The sequence below is a fragment of the Protopterus annectens genome, chromosome 6.part0 (genome assembly GCF_019279795.1).
Source record: "Protopterus annectens isolate FY-2018-M chromosome 6.part0, PAN1.0, whole genome shotgun sequence".
Lineage (NCBI taxonomy): Eukaryota > Metazoa > Chordata > Ceratodontiformes > Protopteridae > Protopterus > Protopterus annectens.
The window spans coordinates 1953419513-1953438240 of NC_056737.1; the positions used below are offsets into that span (position 1 = coordinate 1953419513).

Below are 18728 nucleotides of genomic sequence, written 5' to 3' on the forward strand. Positions count from 1 at the left end.
TATTATATATAATAACTATAATACCTGTTTTCTTAATATACAAAATCTTTTTAATACCTGGAATAATATGTATTTTACTATGGAGGAGAGACTTACAATTATTAAAATGATAATATTCCCCAAGATTTTATACTTAATACAATCAATAATACTTTCACCTACAAAAATAACTATCAAGAAACTGAATACACTAATGTTAAATTTCTTATGGGCACCTAATAGACCTAGGATTGCATTAAAGAAACATACTAATAGCTGGTCTCAAGGGGTATTTCTTTTCCAGACTTTAATTTATATATTATCTCTTCTATTATAAAAGTTATTACTTTATTAATAGATCGGTCATATGTCATAAAATGGAAAGATTATTGGGAGCTAATTAGTATGCACTTCATGAAAATCTCCTTAACACATAAAAATATGATTATAAATAACTCCATGTTGTGGTTGCTAAAGGAATTTTGTACTTCACCTATTACACCTAAACATATGGTCTGTTACCCATTAAATATTATTATTAGTTATCGTAACTTTATATTCATGCACCCTAAGTATAGGGAATGGAATTTTATTGTATTCCCTATAATTTATACTCAGGGTATGCTTATGTCATCTACTTCTGAAGGAGCTCATTTAGCTATAGATAATAATCTAAAGTACTGGTATCAGCTGATATCTGATAATAAAGTTAAAAATCTAGATTTCTTAAAACAAGAATTTGATCTAAGAGAAACTTGCTGGTTAGAGGTTCAGATCTTTAGACAACATCTCATTGATAGAATAGATCTAATGTCTATAACAGTTAAAGAATCTATTCCAAAACTGATTGATTACTTGATAATAAATTTACAGCATAAAGTTTCTGATAAAGGTAAACTTTCATATATACATAAAATTATCAGACAAGAAACTTTTTACAATGTAGATTCATACTGGAATTATTTCACCTCTATTAATGGGGACCCACCAACTCAACAAGATAAACAATATATATTGGAATCTGCTTATAGAACTACATCTTCCATTGTCTGGAGACTTTATACATGGAAATTTTTACATTGATCTTTTTATACACCTTTGATGATGAATAAAATTAATAATAAAGATAATCTATGTAAGAGATGTAATGTAGAAATTAATGCTGACTGGGCTCATATGTTTTATGACTGTATGAAGTTGAAAGAATACTGGAAGTCAATTAATGAATTTTTGCAGGCTCTTTTTACAGATAATTTCATTATTTCTAAGTCTCTTATATTACACACCTGTACCTCAATGTGTTAAAAAGATTAAGCTTCCCTTGTTATGGTCTATCCTAGCAGTGGCTAGGAAAATAATAACTAGAAATTGGATTTCAGATACACCTCCTTCGTTCAATGAATTTAAAAATGTTATGAATATAATGTGTCATATGGAAATAAGCACAATTAGAATGAGAACAACTAGAAAAACATCACATTTTATTGTATGGGATAATTTACAAAATTTGTTAAAAAAATTCTAATTTCAATAGCACAGTATTTTAGTTTAATTAATTGATCTGATTGTAGTGGATGTCTTTGTAAATACTTTAGTTGTTTTGTTGAATATTATAATAATACCTATTTTTAATTATTTGTATAAAATTGTTATGATATTTCTCTTATATGTTAAAACAATAAACTTGTTTTGAAAAAAAAAAGATATATAAAAAAATTTATAAATGGCAATATGTTTGTTTTGGCATGCACATATGAGTAAAATTCAGAAGAAAGTCTATCTTTTAAAATGCGCATGTAGCCTCGCTTTATCTTAGGTAACAAGAGACTGCACACAAGGTTCATCTATGGGTACTAGAGCACCACAGGGATACAAAAAATACTATTAACAACTCAGTTACCAATGGTTTAAAAAAGAACATCCAGGAAATGAAGCAAACATGCTTACTTTTACAATACTGCTCCAACAGGGACAAAATATGTCTCAGTACTGCATACAAATTATGTATAAAAAGGAATAATACTTTGTCAAGGTCTCCTTCAATAAACACAGCACATCAAATGACATTTGATGACCTTTATTAAACTTCCATAAACAACTTTATTGACCGATATTTTAATTTACTAATCACAGTATGAGTATCCATATAATGGGTGGCTGTGGTGGTGCAGCAGTTAGCATTGCCACCTCACAGCAAGAGGTTCTCCAGTTCGATCCTTGGCTGGGATGCCTTGTGTGTGGAGTCTGCATGTCCTCCCTGTGATTGCGTGGGTTTCCTCTGGGTGCTCCAGTTTCCTCCCACATCCCAAAGACATGCTGTAGGTGGACTGGATACTCTAAATTGGCCCTAGGTGTGAGTGCGTGTGTGTATCTTCCATGGAAGGTAGGGCACCAGGCTGCCAACTCGACACTGTAAAACTCCACTGCCAATCATGAGCAGACAGGGAATCTGCTGTGGTGATCCCTAACAGGGAAAAAGCCAGAAGTATGAGTATCCATATAACTGTTAACTAAGGCAGAGTGACCTCACTCACCCTGACCGAATATGAAGCTTCCTTATCACTTCTCACTTATTTTACTTATCAAACAGCATCCCATCACTCACATTTATTCCTCACTTGTTGAATTAAACATCCAACCCCATTTTTACTAGGGCAGCATGACCCACTCACCCTAACGAAATAAGCAGCGTCCTTACCTCCACTCGCTTAGTTTTACTTATCAAGCAGCAGCCAATCGCTCACTTTCATTTACCAAGTTACTGAATTAAACATCCAACACCAGAGGGGGAACAGAAGAGGGACAAGCTTGCCCATCTTCTCTGCCAGCCAGCCTGACCAGCCTGTTCCTACTACTTCATTCCAAAACTTTGAACAAACCCTCCAAAACAAACCTAACTATACATTAAAATGTTCAAAGCCAAAATCACTTGGTGTACTCCATCATCTTTGACCCAAACCAAACACCCAAAGCAGCCAGTTGCCCAAGCAACTGAAATTAAACTGGTGAGCCCTCTCCAGTGCCAAGGTAATACCCATACCCTTGCATAAACTCTGTAAATTAAACAAATCCTCATGCATGCTAAGTACCAACGGTAACTTTGTAATTATTTCCAAGTTATTACATGCCAAATGTACCACCAGAACTCTAATAAGCCCAATGCCACCCAAAACAAAGCAATCCCAACTGCAAGCCATCCTGCCTAACTGTAGCATTCTTTTGCCACCAAAAGGATACAATAATAACCAAAATGAGATTTCCTTTTCTAAAAGATCAATTTAATAGTAATCCAGCCACCACACTCAGCTATCTATTATAAGTCAAAAAGCATCTGAAGCCCAACATAGGATTTGCTGACTGTCAAACCACCCTCTTAATTACTTCAATGCAGCCATAAAACAAATACCCCGCAGACTGTAGCCCAATGAACTTCCATTTAGCAAGGCCAGCCCTTGCAACAAAAACTTATGTTGAAAAATAGCCATTGTCTATGTTCAAACTATCAAACCTACCCCAACCCTTCAAACATATGAACCACCGTCCAAGATTTAGTAAAGTCATATAACCCTGTCATCCATGCAACTATACTAACTGAAGCAAAACCCACCTTGACCAACTGAACTACCTTGCCTTGTTTCCAAGCCTGAACCAAATACTGTAACAATCCTTTCCACCAAAATCGTTCTTCCCCATGCAACTGCAAATCAAATTTTACAATCTAGCAGTATCTTACCATACTCTTTCCTTTTAAAAGCTACCTCAAGCTCCGGAACCAAGCATCTAATCTGTCTAACCCACCCTGATACACCTCATCTAGCAGCACCAGCATCTCATACCACTGCTTTATAAACCAAATGAAAATGAGCCCTTTTCCCCACCACTTCTCCTGCTAAACCTACAATGCCAGCTAAATTGAAACTAACTCCAAATATTCAACATCCCTCCTCCAATCGGCATTCACTCCTGCTGGTCAGTGAGCCACAGACTAATACCCCCTGCCAAATTGTGTCCCCATCCTGAAACCTCCTGCCACATTTGAAAATAAATGCAAAACCCATGAACACCTCAATCAGAATGATAAAAGGTCATATCACTAAACTGCTCCAAAAAGACACCATAATGCTGAAAGAGCAAGTACCAACTTACATATAGCTGCGGTGGTCCATCGGTAGCATTGTTGCCTCAAAGCAAGAGGTTCTCCTGTTCAATTCTCGGCTGGAGTGCCTTCTGTGTGGAGTCTGCATGTCCTCCCCATGGTCGAGTGGCCTCCAAAATACATGTGTGAATGGGCGTGCCATTGCTGAAGGCTGGGCATCGGGCTGGCAACTCGGCACCATAAAAAAATATACTGCCAATCATTAGTGGACCAGAGTTCCGCTGTGGTGACTCCTAACTGGGAAAATCCAAAAAGACAAACAACAACCCATTTATGTATACTCCCCCTGTAACAAAAAAGACCACAAACCTACAAAAGGAATGACCCAGGTAAACTGTCTGACATGAAAACTTCAGGAGCCCAAAAACTCCTTATTCCACACCTTGTCCATGGATTTCCCAATGAAAGCTTTTCTTTCAAAATGTTACCTTCGCATCTGGTAAAAAAAAATCAACCATGGCCTGGACCCACTATGATTCCCAGAATAGTGCCTATGCAAAGCCTTCCAACTTCTGCCTTGTCAATGGAACACCCATTTCCTCACATATCCAGAAAACCACTGCATACCTATTATGTTCCTTCAAAACCTACACCTACTCTTAATAAGTCAATCATATAACATAGCACCTTTTGGCAGTACAAAGGGAGGAATATCAAACAAACACAATAACCTACTGGCTCTCCATACCTAACTCCACCAAACCTTCCACAATCTGTTCCTTCCTCTTTAAGGTATGAAGATTCCCATAAACTGACCCTTCCCACCCTTGATTCAATAAAAAATCCTTAAGAAAACCCTTCTATTAATTCATATGCAACTGGTGAATCATGAAATGGTTTGAGTAGATGATGCAGTACCTTGGGTTCTTTGTCTATGTGTAGCTGACACAATACCTGCACTTTAATGGGAAATGCATCCCTCAGTCTCCCCTTTGATCCATGAAAGAACACCCCCTTTCTCCAACCCCCCCCAAAAAATTCCCTTTACCCGGCTACCCTGCAAACTGAGAAACATCAAGAATAACCCACCTGATTCAGGCTGCAGCAAACTCATATTAACCATGCCTCCGCATCTGTCACCTGCACAGCTGAATACATACCTGCACACTTCAAACAAATGTGTGAAAACCTACACGTCATCAACAAACATATCGCAGTCCCGCCCCCTTAACATTACCAAGATCAGCAATGCCAAGTCAGTATCCTTCTCCAACCAAACTGCCATGTAATAAATGAAGCTTAACACCTAATGAAGCTTAACACCCAGTTGACTCCTGTCTTTGGCCACAAGAACACTAAAGCCTCCAAAGGCAATAATGTTTGCAATTTCTGATTCCATCAGACACTGAACCCCATCCACATCAATTAATTATAATTCAAAAATCCACATACTCCCCCATTCGAAACCTTTCCTTTAACTAAAAGCAGTAGGTGAAAGCTGAAAAGACACCCCAACCTAGGTAACTAATCACTCAACCAGATACTCAGAGTCCAACTCCACCCAGTGATGACTCCAACCCATCTATGGACAACCCCAAACTCTCCATAATTAAACCAAAACACCTACTTTACCGTGCCCCTGACATATCTCATCTTCACCTGTCCCCACACTATTCCCATACTGCACAACTCTGACATGCCTTAATGAGCACCAGTAATGTATCATTACCTGTAACCTCACTGCATAACATGGCCAAATACTGCTTGCAGCCATCCATCAGCTGATAAGATCTCTTCCTTCAAACCATCAGCTAATACAAGCTCTGCTCTTCCACCATCTGTGACCTCACTGTGTAGTGCTCCAGCAACTGAAACACACATCACAGTAGCATCTATCTGTCGAGACCACCATCTGCAAAGAAATGATAAGATATAAATCCTCTGAATGAGAGGAAGAAAACAATAAGCCTCCGAGTGCCTGACCCTCTGCCCAAGCCAATCTACCTCACCTATACCTCCGTGTATCAGCAACTATACTGTCTCTCTCTCACTCTTCCCGAGTTCACCATATACTACAGCTTAACACTTTCTTCTCTATAATCCCCTCAACCTCTTTATCATATATTCCCCATTGTAATTGCAGAGCAGTATTTTTAGTTGATGTCACTAAATTGCATTAACTATCAACTTTCCACTGAATGGGACTTTAAAATAAAACATTTTAATAATAGTGGTCTACTATCTTGATAGTTAATATAAAATCATCTACAGTTTAAATAACTATACCTAGCTTGACCTTTGTCCATACTCTGAACTGTTCAGATTTTTTCCTCATAATTACGGTCGGTTTCTCATATTTTTTAATTAAATCACTAAGGACTGAAGTCACTAAAATGATACATTTTAATTTCAGCCTTCTTATCCTTCAGAAAATTCCAAGCAAATTTCTAAGTTGCTAAAATGAGGAAAACTTACTGACAACCTGCAAACACATTCATATAGAAGGCCCACATGAATACTATTTACCATGAATATCAGTTAACGCCTTAAGCTAAATATGTCAGGCCATTTCAATGTGAAACAGTTAGAAACATAGACCTCTTAAAACTAAATATGCGGTACACCTGTCACAAGTAACCAATGTCCCAGTACAGCAATGACAGACTTAAGGATGAGTGTCAGAACTAATGGCAGACTTCATACCTGTCCAGAAACACATGCTACTACAACCCTGTTCTTCTCCCAAAGTCTGCACCCCCCCCTTTTTTTTTAAATGTAAAAGTGTTATTTTGTTAGTCTAATGTTCCCCCAATGTTTAAGGTTGACCAGTGGCTATACCTCTCAACTGTACAGATACTCGCCAAAAGTTTAGATCCCTGCCTCACACCCTTGATCCATTTTTTCACAAAATTGTGGTTTACTAGCAAGTATTGGCAAGTTATAAAAGACCAAACGCCAAAAATAATGACATACATTTGAGATACAAACAACCTATTATTCTACTAACTTTCGAATTCTGTAAGAGCAACATTTAAAATTCTACCCATTTTTGGCCTTTGTCCACCCACTATTTATGGCTCTGTCCAGATTTCCTGATCTAAGAGGTACAGGAGGATGCCAGCGCCTGGTGCTGCATGACTGACAGCTAACTAGGTAACTAGACTAACAGGTCTTGTATTATTATGTATTTTCTAAAGGGGATACGAAGTCAAAATCTCAAATGCCTGTCCTTTTTTATCACTTTGCAAAATTTTTAACAGCCTGCAAAAAATCTGACAGTTGAGAGTTATGTAATATAGCAATTCCAAGACACTCTAACTTTAACGGCTGTTACCCGCAGCCATGCTTTCACCTGTAAGCCCACATTCCTGCAACCCATGACCATTTGGTTGATTAATGGAAAGCCTGGACAAGGAGATTGTTGATGACTCTTTTTTTTTTTTTTTTTTTTTTAATATGTACTTTATGAGGAATGACTAAAATGGACAACCCCATCAGGCAAAACCTGGACACTCTGTGAAAATCTGGACAGTAGACAGGTATGCTTTCTGCCCCCCCCCCCATGGCTAACTCTACATCGCACATGTATGGAAGCAACCATTACTCACGGCTGCCTCGCTGCCTGTGAACATACCTTAAACCAAGCCTACAGCCTTGACTGACCACAATCAAACACTGCCTCACCAATAATAGCTATGCCACCATCAAAATCATTTACATTTAACAGTCATGAATGCCATTCCCTGTGACAAGGGTCCAATACTTGTGTTATTCTAGTCGGCTGCCAGCCAAAGAACATAGTGCATGGTAATATGGAAGACAGCCACTTTATCTAATGAAATGTCCTTGGGACTGAGAAAAGCCCATCACAAAATCAAGTAAATCGATCAATTACAGTAATGTAGCAATATTATTCACTACATACCTGTGCCATTGTCACATTACTAATACTACCTGCCTACCACGGCCATACTTATACATTCTACGCTTTTAATTATATGGGACTTTCCTGACATTTTCCAGTAATTGTAATTTCCACTGTTAGGAGAAAACCATCAAGAATGACAGAGGAAAATTTAAGACAAAAATTAAAGACAGGCAAGAGATACCCAGTCAGAATAAGCTGCTGGCTTTAGATAAACTTTTAACTTTTTCATCTGCAAGAATGAGCACAGTCTCAGATATTTGCCACCCTTCTTCACATCAAAGTTCCAAATTAACTTGATCTTTTTTAGAAGGGAACAGAATGTTTCTATACAGAGTTTTAATTATAAAACAGTTCTGCTTTTTGGTCGACACACAAATCAACCTTGAAAAAAAAAAAAAAAAACATTTCTACAAACCATCATACCCAGAAAAAAGAAAAACAAAAAGGGGAAGCTTTTATATATAGCAAATCCTAATAATCAAATAAACTGGACCAATTCACCTCATTATTTAAACCTATGTGGGACCAAAGAGCAAATCCAAAATACACAGTTATGGAAAAAAAAAAACAAACCTCTTCCTTCACACTACTATTCACCCAAGTCCTACCTAACCACCAAACTACCTACAGGTCACCTCAGACGTAATCCTGTTCTGTAACAAGTTCACACCAAAAAGTGATTCCTTACCCAGTTACACTTGTATCAAACCCATTAAGCCCCTTCTTACACTTAGCCAATTTCCTTCCAATCCTCATACTTTCCCAATTTAACCCATTCATCCTCAACCCAACTGACTTTCTTCCACCACCCTCTTAATTTCTGTTACTATTTCTATCTGACCCACACCTGAAGATGTCTCTGGACATACTGGTTTGTCACCAAACCTTATTTAGACTATGTTTAGCACATTGCAACTCCAATGATTAAATGATGAAGCTGAGTTGTATTTTGTAAATAATGAAAAATGTACATGAGCTGTTATAATAAGCGTTGATGTATGAGATGGGGACATTATGAACAATCATGTCTCATTTTAGTGATACCTGATTATTTCATCCCAAAATATCTAAAGCTTTGAGAGGTTACTAGTCAAAGCAGTGACACTCTCAAGGATGCAAAACACACAGCAAACGTTTTTTTTTTTTTGGGAAGCGAGGGCAAATCACCACACCTTTCAGCTTCTTGCTCTTCTTCAATTCTACTCAACATGATAGGCCACAGGATCTTTTAGATTTGACATGAGCGCATCAGTCAGCTATCTGGTGAGAAACAATAGAGGTTCTGTATGAAATTCAGTCTGTTTCTCCTTCTGATGTTAAATATTGATTAAAGAATTCTAAAACTCAATGCCTGTATTGAAAGTTAAAACTGATTGTTACGGATGATGTCACTGCCATTTACTTTGTATTCCCTATGATGGATAGAAGACAGAGGTACCAGACAAATTTATAAACATGCACGCACAAACAAAGTGAGCCATCCTTTCTTGTCAGTGTGCAAAAAGGCCATGTTATGGAGCTAAATATTTCAATTAGGAAATTCACAACAAGTAATGCTGTAGTCAAAGTCTTTAGCCTAAACAGAAGCCCTGGGAGTTGAAGAGATAAGTCTGCTACTGCTTAATGGACAATTTGGATTGTTTAATTTGCACAGTGGTGACACTGCCTGGTTTACACATACCCAGAGAATCACTGCATTAGTGGATCATTAGCACTCCTCTGTGTTGTCAGTCCTTACTATGCTAGTGTCATTACAGCCCATACATTACAATAGCACTCTAACCCCTAATATAAAAATACACACACACACACACACACACACACACACACACACACACACACACACACACACACACACATCCATGTACACACATAGACACAGACACACACACAAACACACAGACCCATGTACACACACACATACACGCACACACGCACACACGCACACAACCATGTAAACATGCACACACATGCACAGCCATGCAGACACACACACCACACACTCATGTAGCTGCATTCATGTCCCATTCATACCCTAATGATACACACACACACACACACACACACACACACACACACACACACACACACACCCATGTACACAGACACACACACCACACACTCATTTAGCTGCATTCATGTCTTATTCATATCCTAATGACACACACACACACACACACACACACACACACACACACACACACACACACACACACACACACACACACAGACACACACACACACACACACACACACACATCCAAAAATGCAAGCACACATGCAGCTCCCTTATACATACTTGTAATCATGATATGATCTGCATCTACTCCCACTGGAGTAAATGGGAGAAAGTCATTAAAAACAAACTTCACCTTTTCCTCCAAGAGAAAAAAAAATGCATCTTTTATAACGCAAGTCCCTAACAAGTTAATTTGGAACCACCACCATTTAGGCCACATGAATAATTATAATTTGCCACTCTTCCGGAATGCTGCATTAGCATTTGGTTGGCACAGCAACACTGCTCTCCCCACAATGGCCACTGCCAGGGGAAAATCTAACTAGAATGCAATCTCTGAATTACAAAGGCTAAACACAATGCAGAAACCTTCCAAATAAATTAATCAATGCATTTATCTATCAATTTATTTATTTATTTAGTTATTGTTAACTCGTATAGTCTGAATGAGCAAAAAACTCTTTTTAGTGGGAGTCCAGTGGAGAATAGCATCAAACAGGATACAAAACCGAATTTACATATATCGACATGTATGCTTTTCTACTATTGTTTAATTTTATACAACGGTTTGCTTACACAAACAGTTATCTGTAATGCTTGTACAGCAAAAGTTACAAAAAAGCAGTTGATTTTATACAAAATATTGTCTTCATAGACATTCCTATGATTTGTCTAATACAAAAGGTACAGAGGCAATTCAGTAGAATGCCAAATCTTTCTACACCCTGTCCAAAGACAAAAGTGGCTATAAAATCTTAAAATGCAGGCAGACAGTATAGGGCTTGTAATCTATGCAGTTCATAGGATTTCATCAGCTATAAAAAATGTATACATCATAATAGAATTTCATTCTGTATCGCTGTGATGGGATAAACGCAAATAAATGGAACAGAAAAATAATAAATTATTCACATAATGACAAAAATGTTCTTACCTAGATAACTTCCAAATCTGACAGCACCTTCATTATCATTTAAACGATAAGACATATTATCAGTTATATTTGTCATCATGATAGCACCAGTCCAATAGTGAGCGCCGGGGGCTCCCATAATAACTAAATCCTGTTAATGTAAACATATAAAATTATTAGCCCACCATGTTTCAAGCTATTTAAAAACACATTTTTGCCTTTCTTCATCTCATGTAGTACACCAGTCTAACAGAATAATACATATTAAACTGATTTGTTCAGTCAGCTTCCTCAGTGCTCTTCACTGCTGCAGTTAGGCAAAATGGAAAATTTGGTTACAGAGATGTATATTACCATAGTTTCATAATGGCAATCGACTTGTAATTCTGATATGTTTCTTTACTAAAACAAGAAACTCTGCCCCATTTATCTAGTATGTGTGTATCTGCACTTCTAAAAAAAGGAAATTTATATTATCACCAAGATTTCTTTGCATAATTGAATTATGAACTCCAATCCAGAGCCCCAAAAAATATGCACATCAAACAAAGGAAAATTTATTACAAATAAGGTGCAAAATATACCTACATGACAAAATAGTAGTCATTATAAGGTTAAAAAGATACCACAATGCTGATGAACCTGCCCGAGGAACAAAATAAAAAAGCATCCCTTATTTACCTGTACAGATCAATTTTAGTGGCATGGAAAGGAGAGAGTGGAAGACATAATTAAATTAAATTATATATGTTGTGTATTTCATTGCTTATGACAACACTGACTAAGCAGTGATAATGTTAAAGTTTGTAGAAGTAATATCCCTTCATCATCTTCTTTCGGCTGTTCCTGTTAGGGGTCGCCACAGCAGATCATCTCTTTCCATTTCTTCCTGTCCTCTGCATCTTGCTCTGTCACACCAACCACCTGCATGTCTTCTCTCACCACATCAAAAAAACTTATCGTAGGCCTTCCTCTTTTCCTATTACCTGGTAGCTTCATCCTTAGCATCTTTTTCCCAATACAGTCAGCATCCCTCCTCAGCACATGTCCAAGCCAACATAATCTTGCCTCTCTGGCTTTGTCTCCAAACCTTCCAACCTGGACTGACCCTCTAATATGCTTACTCCTAACCCTGTCCACCCTCGTCACACCCAGTGCAAATCTTAACATCTTTATCTCTGCCACATCCAGCTCTAACTCCTGCCATTTTGTCAATGCCACTGTCTTCAACCCATATAACATAGTTGGTCTCACTACCCTCTAGTATGCCTTCCCTTTCACTCTTACTGGCACTCGTCTGTCAAAAATAACTCCTGACACTCTTCTCCACCCACTTCACCCTGCCTGTACTCTCTTCTTCACCTCTCTTCCACACTCACCATTACTCTGAACCATTGATCCCAAGTATTTAAACTCATCCACCTTCACCACCTCTACTACCTGCATCCTCACCATTCCTCTATCCTCTCCTCATTCACATACATATATTCTGTCTTAGTCCTGCTGACATTCATTCCTCTTCTTTCTAGATCATATCTCCTGAAAATATGTGAATCTTGCAAATTAAAGAGGCTTCAAAATCTACAGCTCATAGAAGAGCTGAGATACTATATACATGTGTGGGTAAAATTGTTGAAATTGCTGACTGATGATAAAACTTGGCAAGTTCACAAAAAAAATGCATATCAGCTACTAAGGATGCAACTTTGTGAAAGGAAAGCTATGTCTACTTAATTTGGCAAAGTTCTTCAAGTAGATTTTAGAGGCAATGGATAGTAGTCATTATGTCTATATATCTTATTTGGATCAAGCCAAAGCATTTGACACCTTCCTCCATAATAGCACTTTACATAGCCTAAATAAGAAAAGAGACTTAAACAGTAGTGTAGCTATGGTGGGGCAAGATTGGCAACACCCCCAGGGTGCAAAGTGTTGGGGGGGGTGAACAGCCAATCCCGATCAATTTCTCTTTAATGTATTGCTGGCATAGCATTTGCAGTTAAACTAAAACACTGTAATACTCTGTGTCTGGTCTATACTGCAGCAACTGCTTGTTACATTGTAGCAAACAGTTTGCTACAGTTTATAGTAAAAAAAAAAAAACATAAAATCTGAGCATTACAAGCAGGGTATAAACTGTAGCAACTGTATGCTATATTTGTAGCAAGCAGTTTGTTACAGTTTAAAAAGATTTTTTTAAACTAAAACATGAGTGCTATAGTGCTCCATACACACAGAGTATACATTCTATTAACTGTTTGCCACACTTGTAGCAAGCAGTTTGCCACAGTTTAAAAAAAATGTTTTTGAAGTAATACATGAGTGCTGAAGTGCTCTGTTTGGGCAAGTATAAATGGTAGCAACTGTATAAACTGTTTGCTATGGTTTAAAATAATATATATATATATATCTATATATATATATATATATATATATATATATTATTTTTTTTTTTAATAAAATATGTTAAAGGAGGGATGGATGCAGGGCAGAGAAATGCCTGGAGCTGGAAGGAAAGGGGGCATGTACAAGTCCTTGCGGGGGTGTAGATCGAATTATAATAAGTCAATATCACTTACAGCTTATTACAGTGAAGATTTTTTTTTGTTTTTTTTTTGATGAGTGGGGCACAGGTTCACGCTAAGTGAAACCCTGAGATTGCGACAGTCACAAAAAATGAAAGTAAGCAAAAAATTTACCGACAAATGACAGAAACTGGTGATGTTACCATGAAGAGCTTTGCAGTGACAACCGAATGAGCAATGGAGACTGACAAGCATAATGTGTGACACATGCAGATCGCTGAGGCATTGAATGTCAGAAGATTACTCTCAATGCTTAACAAAAAATTCAGTTTAATGTAATAATTTCCTGCAGCTCGAAGACAGGGTTTAGTGTAGTGTCTGTAAAATGAAGGTTAAGAAAACAATCCAGACTAACTCCATGGGTGTAAAGTCTGCAGATAAGCAGTAATTTTGAGTACATTCATTCCAAATGAGTAGAAATATGATGTAACTGTGGAAAATATTAATGTCTTCTGGAGACACAGAAGTTAGAAAGTAAGAAAGAATGTTTAGCTGAGAACAAAATGCTGTCAGTAAGTAAGCCGCTTTAGGTTATATAGAGTAACTACATAGCATGCTGGAGATGCTTGCTGTAGACAGATAATGAAGACAACATAAAACTGTTGCTTTGCACTTTCACAACATAATTTTCAAGTGACCCTTGAAGGAAAAGCAAAAGGACATCACAGTTCCTGCCTAAGTGAGGATATTGGACTCACAGAAACCTGTTTGGTTAAGGTGTTAAGAAGGGCATTTATCTAAACTTCTCAAATAGCTACTAGCAGAAAAGTACAGTTGTGTACATACCATAAATGTAGATGTTCGAGTGTATTCACTGTTGCAGTCATTACTCTTGGGTTATCCTGCTGGCAGGCTACCCGCAGTCGGCAAGAATTCCAAAGTCTAGGTTTAGCGTCAGTTGCTGTTACCTCTTCCCTGATGTCAGTGCCCCAGGGGTATAAAATATACAGCTGATGCCATTTTCTTCAGGTTTTTCTTGCCCCAAATAGGTAAGCTGTAAAATATACCAATAAGAAATGCAAGCATAAAAATAACATTTCCTTTATCTCCAAGCAAATACACCAAAAAGGTTGTATAGCATAAAGAAATGCAGATAAGTCCCAGCAAAGAGAAGGGGGATGGTGGGTGGGTAACCCGGACTGCAACAGTGAATACACTCGAACATCTACATTTATGGTAGGTACACAACTGTACTATGTTCATCATGTTTCATTGTTGCAGTCATTACTCTTGGGTGGAATCCCCAAGCTGAGGATGGGTGGCTGGGCTAAATAGGATTAGGAGAGGCTATGAGACCCTGCAGAACTGCAGTGGTGAAGTCTGCTCTGGACTTAGAGTAGAGAGGCAAGTGGTAGTGCTTTGTAAAAGGGTGCACTGAACTCCCAAGTTGCAGCCTCTAAGATTTGTTTGGTTGGTACTTCTCGGAGGAAGGCTGCTGAAGTGGCTGCTGCTCTGGTGGAATGAGGCCTAATGCCCTTAGGCACTGATTTGCCATGTTGAAAATAGCAGAAATGGATACAATGGCATATCCATTTAGAAATAGTCTGTTTTGAGATAGCCTTTCCTTGTGATCCTGCAGCATATGACACTAAAAGTTGCTCAGTCTTTCTGAAAGCTTTAGTTCTGTCCAAGTAGAAGCGTAACTGCCTGTGTATGTCCAAAGAATGCAGAATTTTCTCACCCTTGTTCTGTGGATTTGGGTAAAAGGTAGGCAAGTGAATGGTTTGGTTGAGGGCCACACTGGACACCACCTTAGGCATAAATGTAGGGTTTGTCCTCAGAGAAACCCTGTCTGGATGAAAAATGATGAAAGGTTCCACAGCCATGAGTGTGTGTAACTGAAAAACTCGCCTTGCAGAGGTTATGGCTAGGAGTAGAGCTGTTTTCCAGGATAAGAATTTTATATCTGCTGTTGATGCTGGCTCGAAAGGAGGCAGTGTGAGTTTTTCCAAAACATAATTGAGGTCCCAGGCCGGAACTGGTGCTCTCCTCGGAGGCCTAATGTTTTTGGCCCCTCTGAGGTACTGCCTTATTAAAGGATGAGAAAAGGTAGGTGGATCCGTATTGTAATGTGTAGAAATGGCAGAGGCATGAATCTTAATTGATGAGAAAAAAAGGCCTTTGTTCAGCATCTCAGTTAGGTATTGTAAAATCTGAGGGATATTTGGTACAGACATGTCAATGCCTTGTTCCTGGTTCCAAGCACAGAATCTCTTCTGTTCTCTGCATAAGATTTTCTGGTACTGGGCCTCCTGGCCTCCAAGATAACATCCATAGCAGCTTTTGAAAAAGGAGTGTTCTGAATGGCTACATTATCCACCATGCTGCCAGATTTAAGGTCCTGAGTTGGCTGTGCAGGATCGGATTGTTTTGTTTGGTCAGCAAGTGAGAAGTTTGAGGCAATATCCATGCTGGACCTTGAGACAAGCTCTTTAGGATTGGATACCAGTGCTGGCGTGGCCAGTCTGGTGCAATCAGAATAATTTTTGGCTTCTCTTGTCTGACATTTAGGAGTACTCCGGGAAGGAGAGGCAGTGGGGAAAAGCATATACTGTTAGATTGTTCCAGCTGAAGGATAGGGTGTCCACTTTCCATGCTTGCTTGTGGTAATCCTTGTGCAAAATCTCTGCAATTGACAGTTGTGAGGGGAGGCAAATAGATCTATGTCTGAGCATCCCCATTTCCTTATTATCATGCTGAAGACTTGTGGATCCAGTTTCCATTCGTGAGGATCCATGAGGTTTCTGCTTAGTTCATCTGCCAGAGTATTTGTTTTTCCTGGCAGGAATTGTGCTTGCCGGTGAACTTGAAAAGCCAATGCTGTGTCCCATAAGGTCATTGCTTGTCTGCTGAGGGGGTAGGAATGTGTACCTCCCTGCTTGTTTATTTACCACATGACCGTAGTGTTGTCTGTCTTTATCAGTAACTGTCCTGGATGAAGCAGGTCCTTGAAAGCTGTCAGGGCATTTTGAACAGCTAGCATCTCTTTTTGATTGATGTGAAGATGCCTCTGGTTTGCAGGCCATGTGCCTTGAATAAATTTTCCTGCCATATGGGCCCCCCCAGGCATAATCTGATGCATCCGTTGTCAGTGTCTGTCTGGCTGTGGGTGAACAGAATGGCAGACCCTTGTTGTGGTGACAGGCTTCTGCCCACCATCGAAACTCCTGTTGTAGGCAGGGAATGAGTGCAATTACTGTCTCTAGGCTGTGGCAATGCTGAGTCCAAACACTTTTAAGGTACCATTGTAGTTTCCTCATATGCAATCTGGCATATGGAATTAGTAGAATGCAGGGTGCCATGAAACCCAAGGCCTGCAGGATTTTCCTTGCAGATAGGTGGGTTTTTGTTGCTAATTTCTTGAAGTAAGTAGTCAGTTGTTTTTGTTTATCTGGCATGAGATAAGCCATCTGGGCAGCTGTATTTAAGCTTGCACCTAGGAATATTATCTCTTGAGAGGGCACTAGTTTTGATTTATTTTCATTTACTGTGTACCCTAGGCCAATTAGTAATCTTTTTACAAATGCCAGATGTTTTAGAAGAGTGTCTTTGTTCTCTGCTTGAATTAGGCAGTCATCCAAGTAGGGATATATTTGAATTCCTTTTTGTCTGCAAAATGCAATTACTGGTGCCAGGCATTTTGTAAAGACCATGGGCGCAGTAGATAAGCCAAAGGGCAGTGCAGAGAATTGGTAATGCATTGAGTCAGCTATAAATCTGAGGTATCTTCTGCAAGATTGCCTGATTGGGACATGCAGGTATGCCTCTTTTAGGTCCAAAGTTACGAGCCAAACCCTCTTGCCCAGCATGGGCAGTAGCTGCTGAAGAGTAAACATCCTGAATTTTGGAACTTCCAGAAACGTATTTAGTATAGACAGGTCCAGAACTGGTCTCCAGGTTTTGTCCTTCCTGGGTACTAGGAAAAGTCTGGAGTAAAATTATTGCCCCTGCTCTTGTTGTGCTACTTGCTGAATGGCCCTCATGTCCATGAGGGCTGTAATTTGTTTTTGTGCCTCTGCCCATTGATTGTGTGGCAGGTCTGGCATGCCCTTTGACCTTGGTAGTGTGTGAAAATGGAACCTGTAGCCTTGGGACACTATGTTCAAGACCCATTTGTCTTGGGTAGCGATTTGCCAAATTGATGAAAAAACTGCTAGTTTTCCCCCTAAGGGGGCTGTCAAAAGAAAACTGTTTGGAAATGGTAGAGGAAAGTCATTGGGACTGTTACCTGTAAGGCTGTGATTTGTCTTCTCTGCTTTTGGAGGTAGGAGCACCCCATTGTTTAGGCCTGTATGAGCCTTGGGGCTAAGATCTGCCTCTGGGACGCCTGTATCTGCCTCCTTGTGGTCTCTCTGAGACGGGAAAGGACCAATTTTTAGATGGCCAGTTCCTGCTAAACCTTGGTGGCTGTACCTGTAAGAAATCCTTGACTGTCTGCATGGATTTTGCTTTATCCTCCATTTTTTTCAACACCTCTTCTGCTTTAGTACCAAACAAAGTATCATGCTGCAATGGTGCATCTAATAATTTTGCTATAAAATGATCAGGCAGATTTTGTTCCTTTAACCAAGCATGCCTTCTAATAAGAACCTGTAACAGTGGCCCTGCAAGAGGCATCCAGTGAATCATAACCACATTGCAAAGTATGCTTTCCCACTTGTTCAGTGTAATGCAATAAATCCTGCAATTCTTTCTTCTCTGAACATTCAGTATTTGTCAACATTTTCTGTTTAAGTAGTGACATTAAATATTACTGATATTTAAGCATATGAAATTGACAATTTAAAGCCCTTACAGCCAGGGTAGCAGAAGTGTAAACTTTTTTTCCCCATTTGTCTAGAGCCCTAGAATCCCTATCAGAGGGGACAGGGTTTTTTGCAGTGGAAGCTTTAACCCCCTTGGGACCCTGAGATATAGTTTGTGGGTCAGCAGCGGGGTTTTTATATAGGAATTTATGAGAATTCAGGACCCTGTAGTATCTGTCTGGC

The 18728-nt window shown here is 39.0% G+C and overlaps 1 protein-coding gene across 1 annotated transcript in view; it reads right to left on the reverse strand.

The window, feature by feature from the left end:
* Window positions 1-18728, reverse strand: part of ITGA4 (integrin subunit alpha 4) — a 1222769-nt gene that overhangs the window by 750873 nt on the left and 453168 nt on the right. Inside the window, exon 6 of the mRNA XM_044075262.1 lies at window positions 11177-11306. Within this exon, the coding sequence (XP_043931197.1) occupies window positions 11177-11306 (130 nt within the window). The remainder of the gene's footprint in view (window positions 1-11176; window positions 11307-18728) is intronic.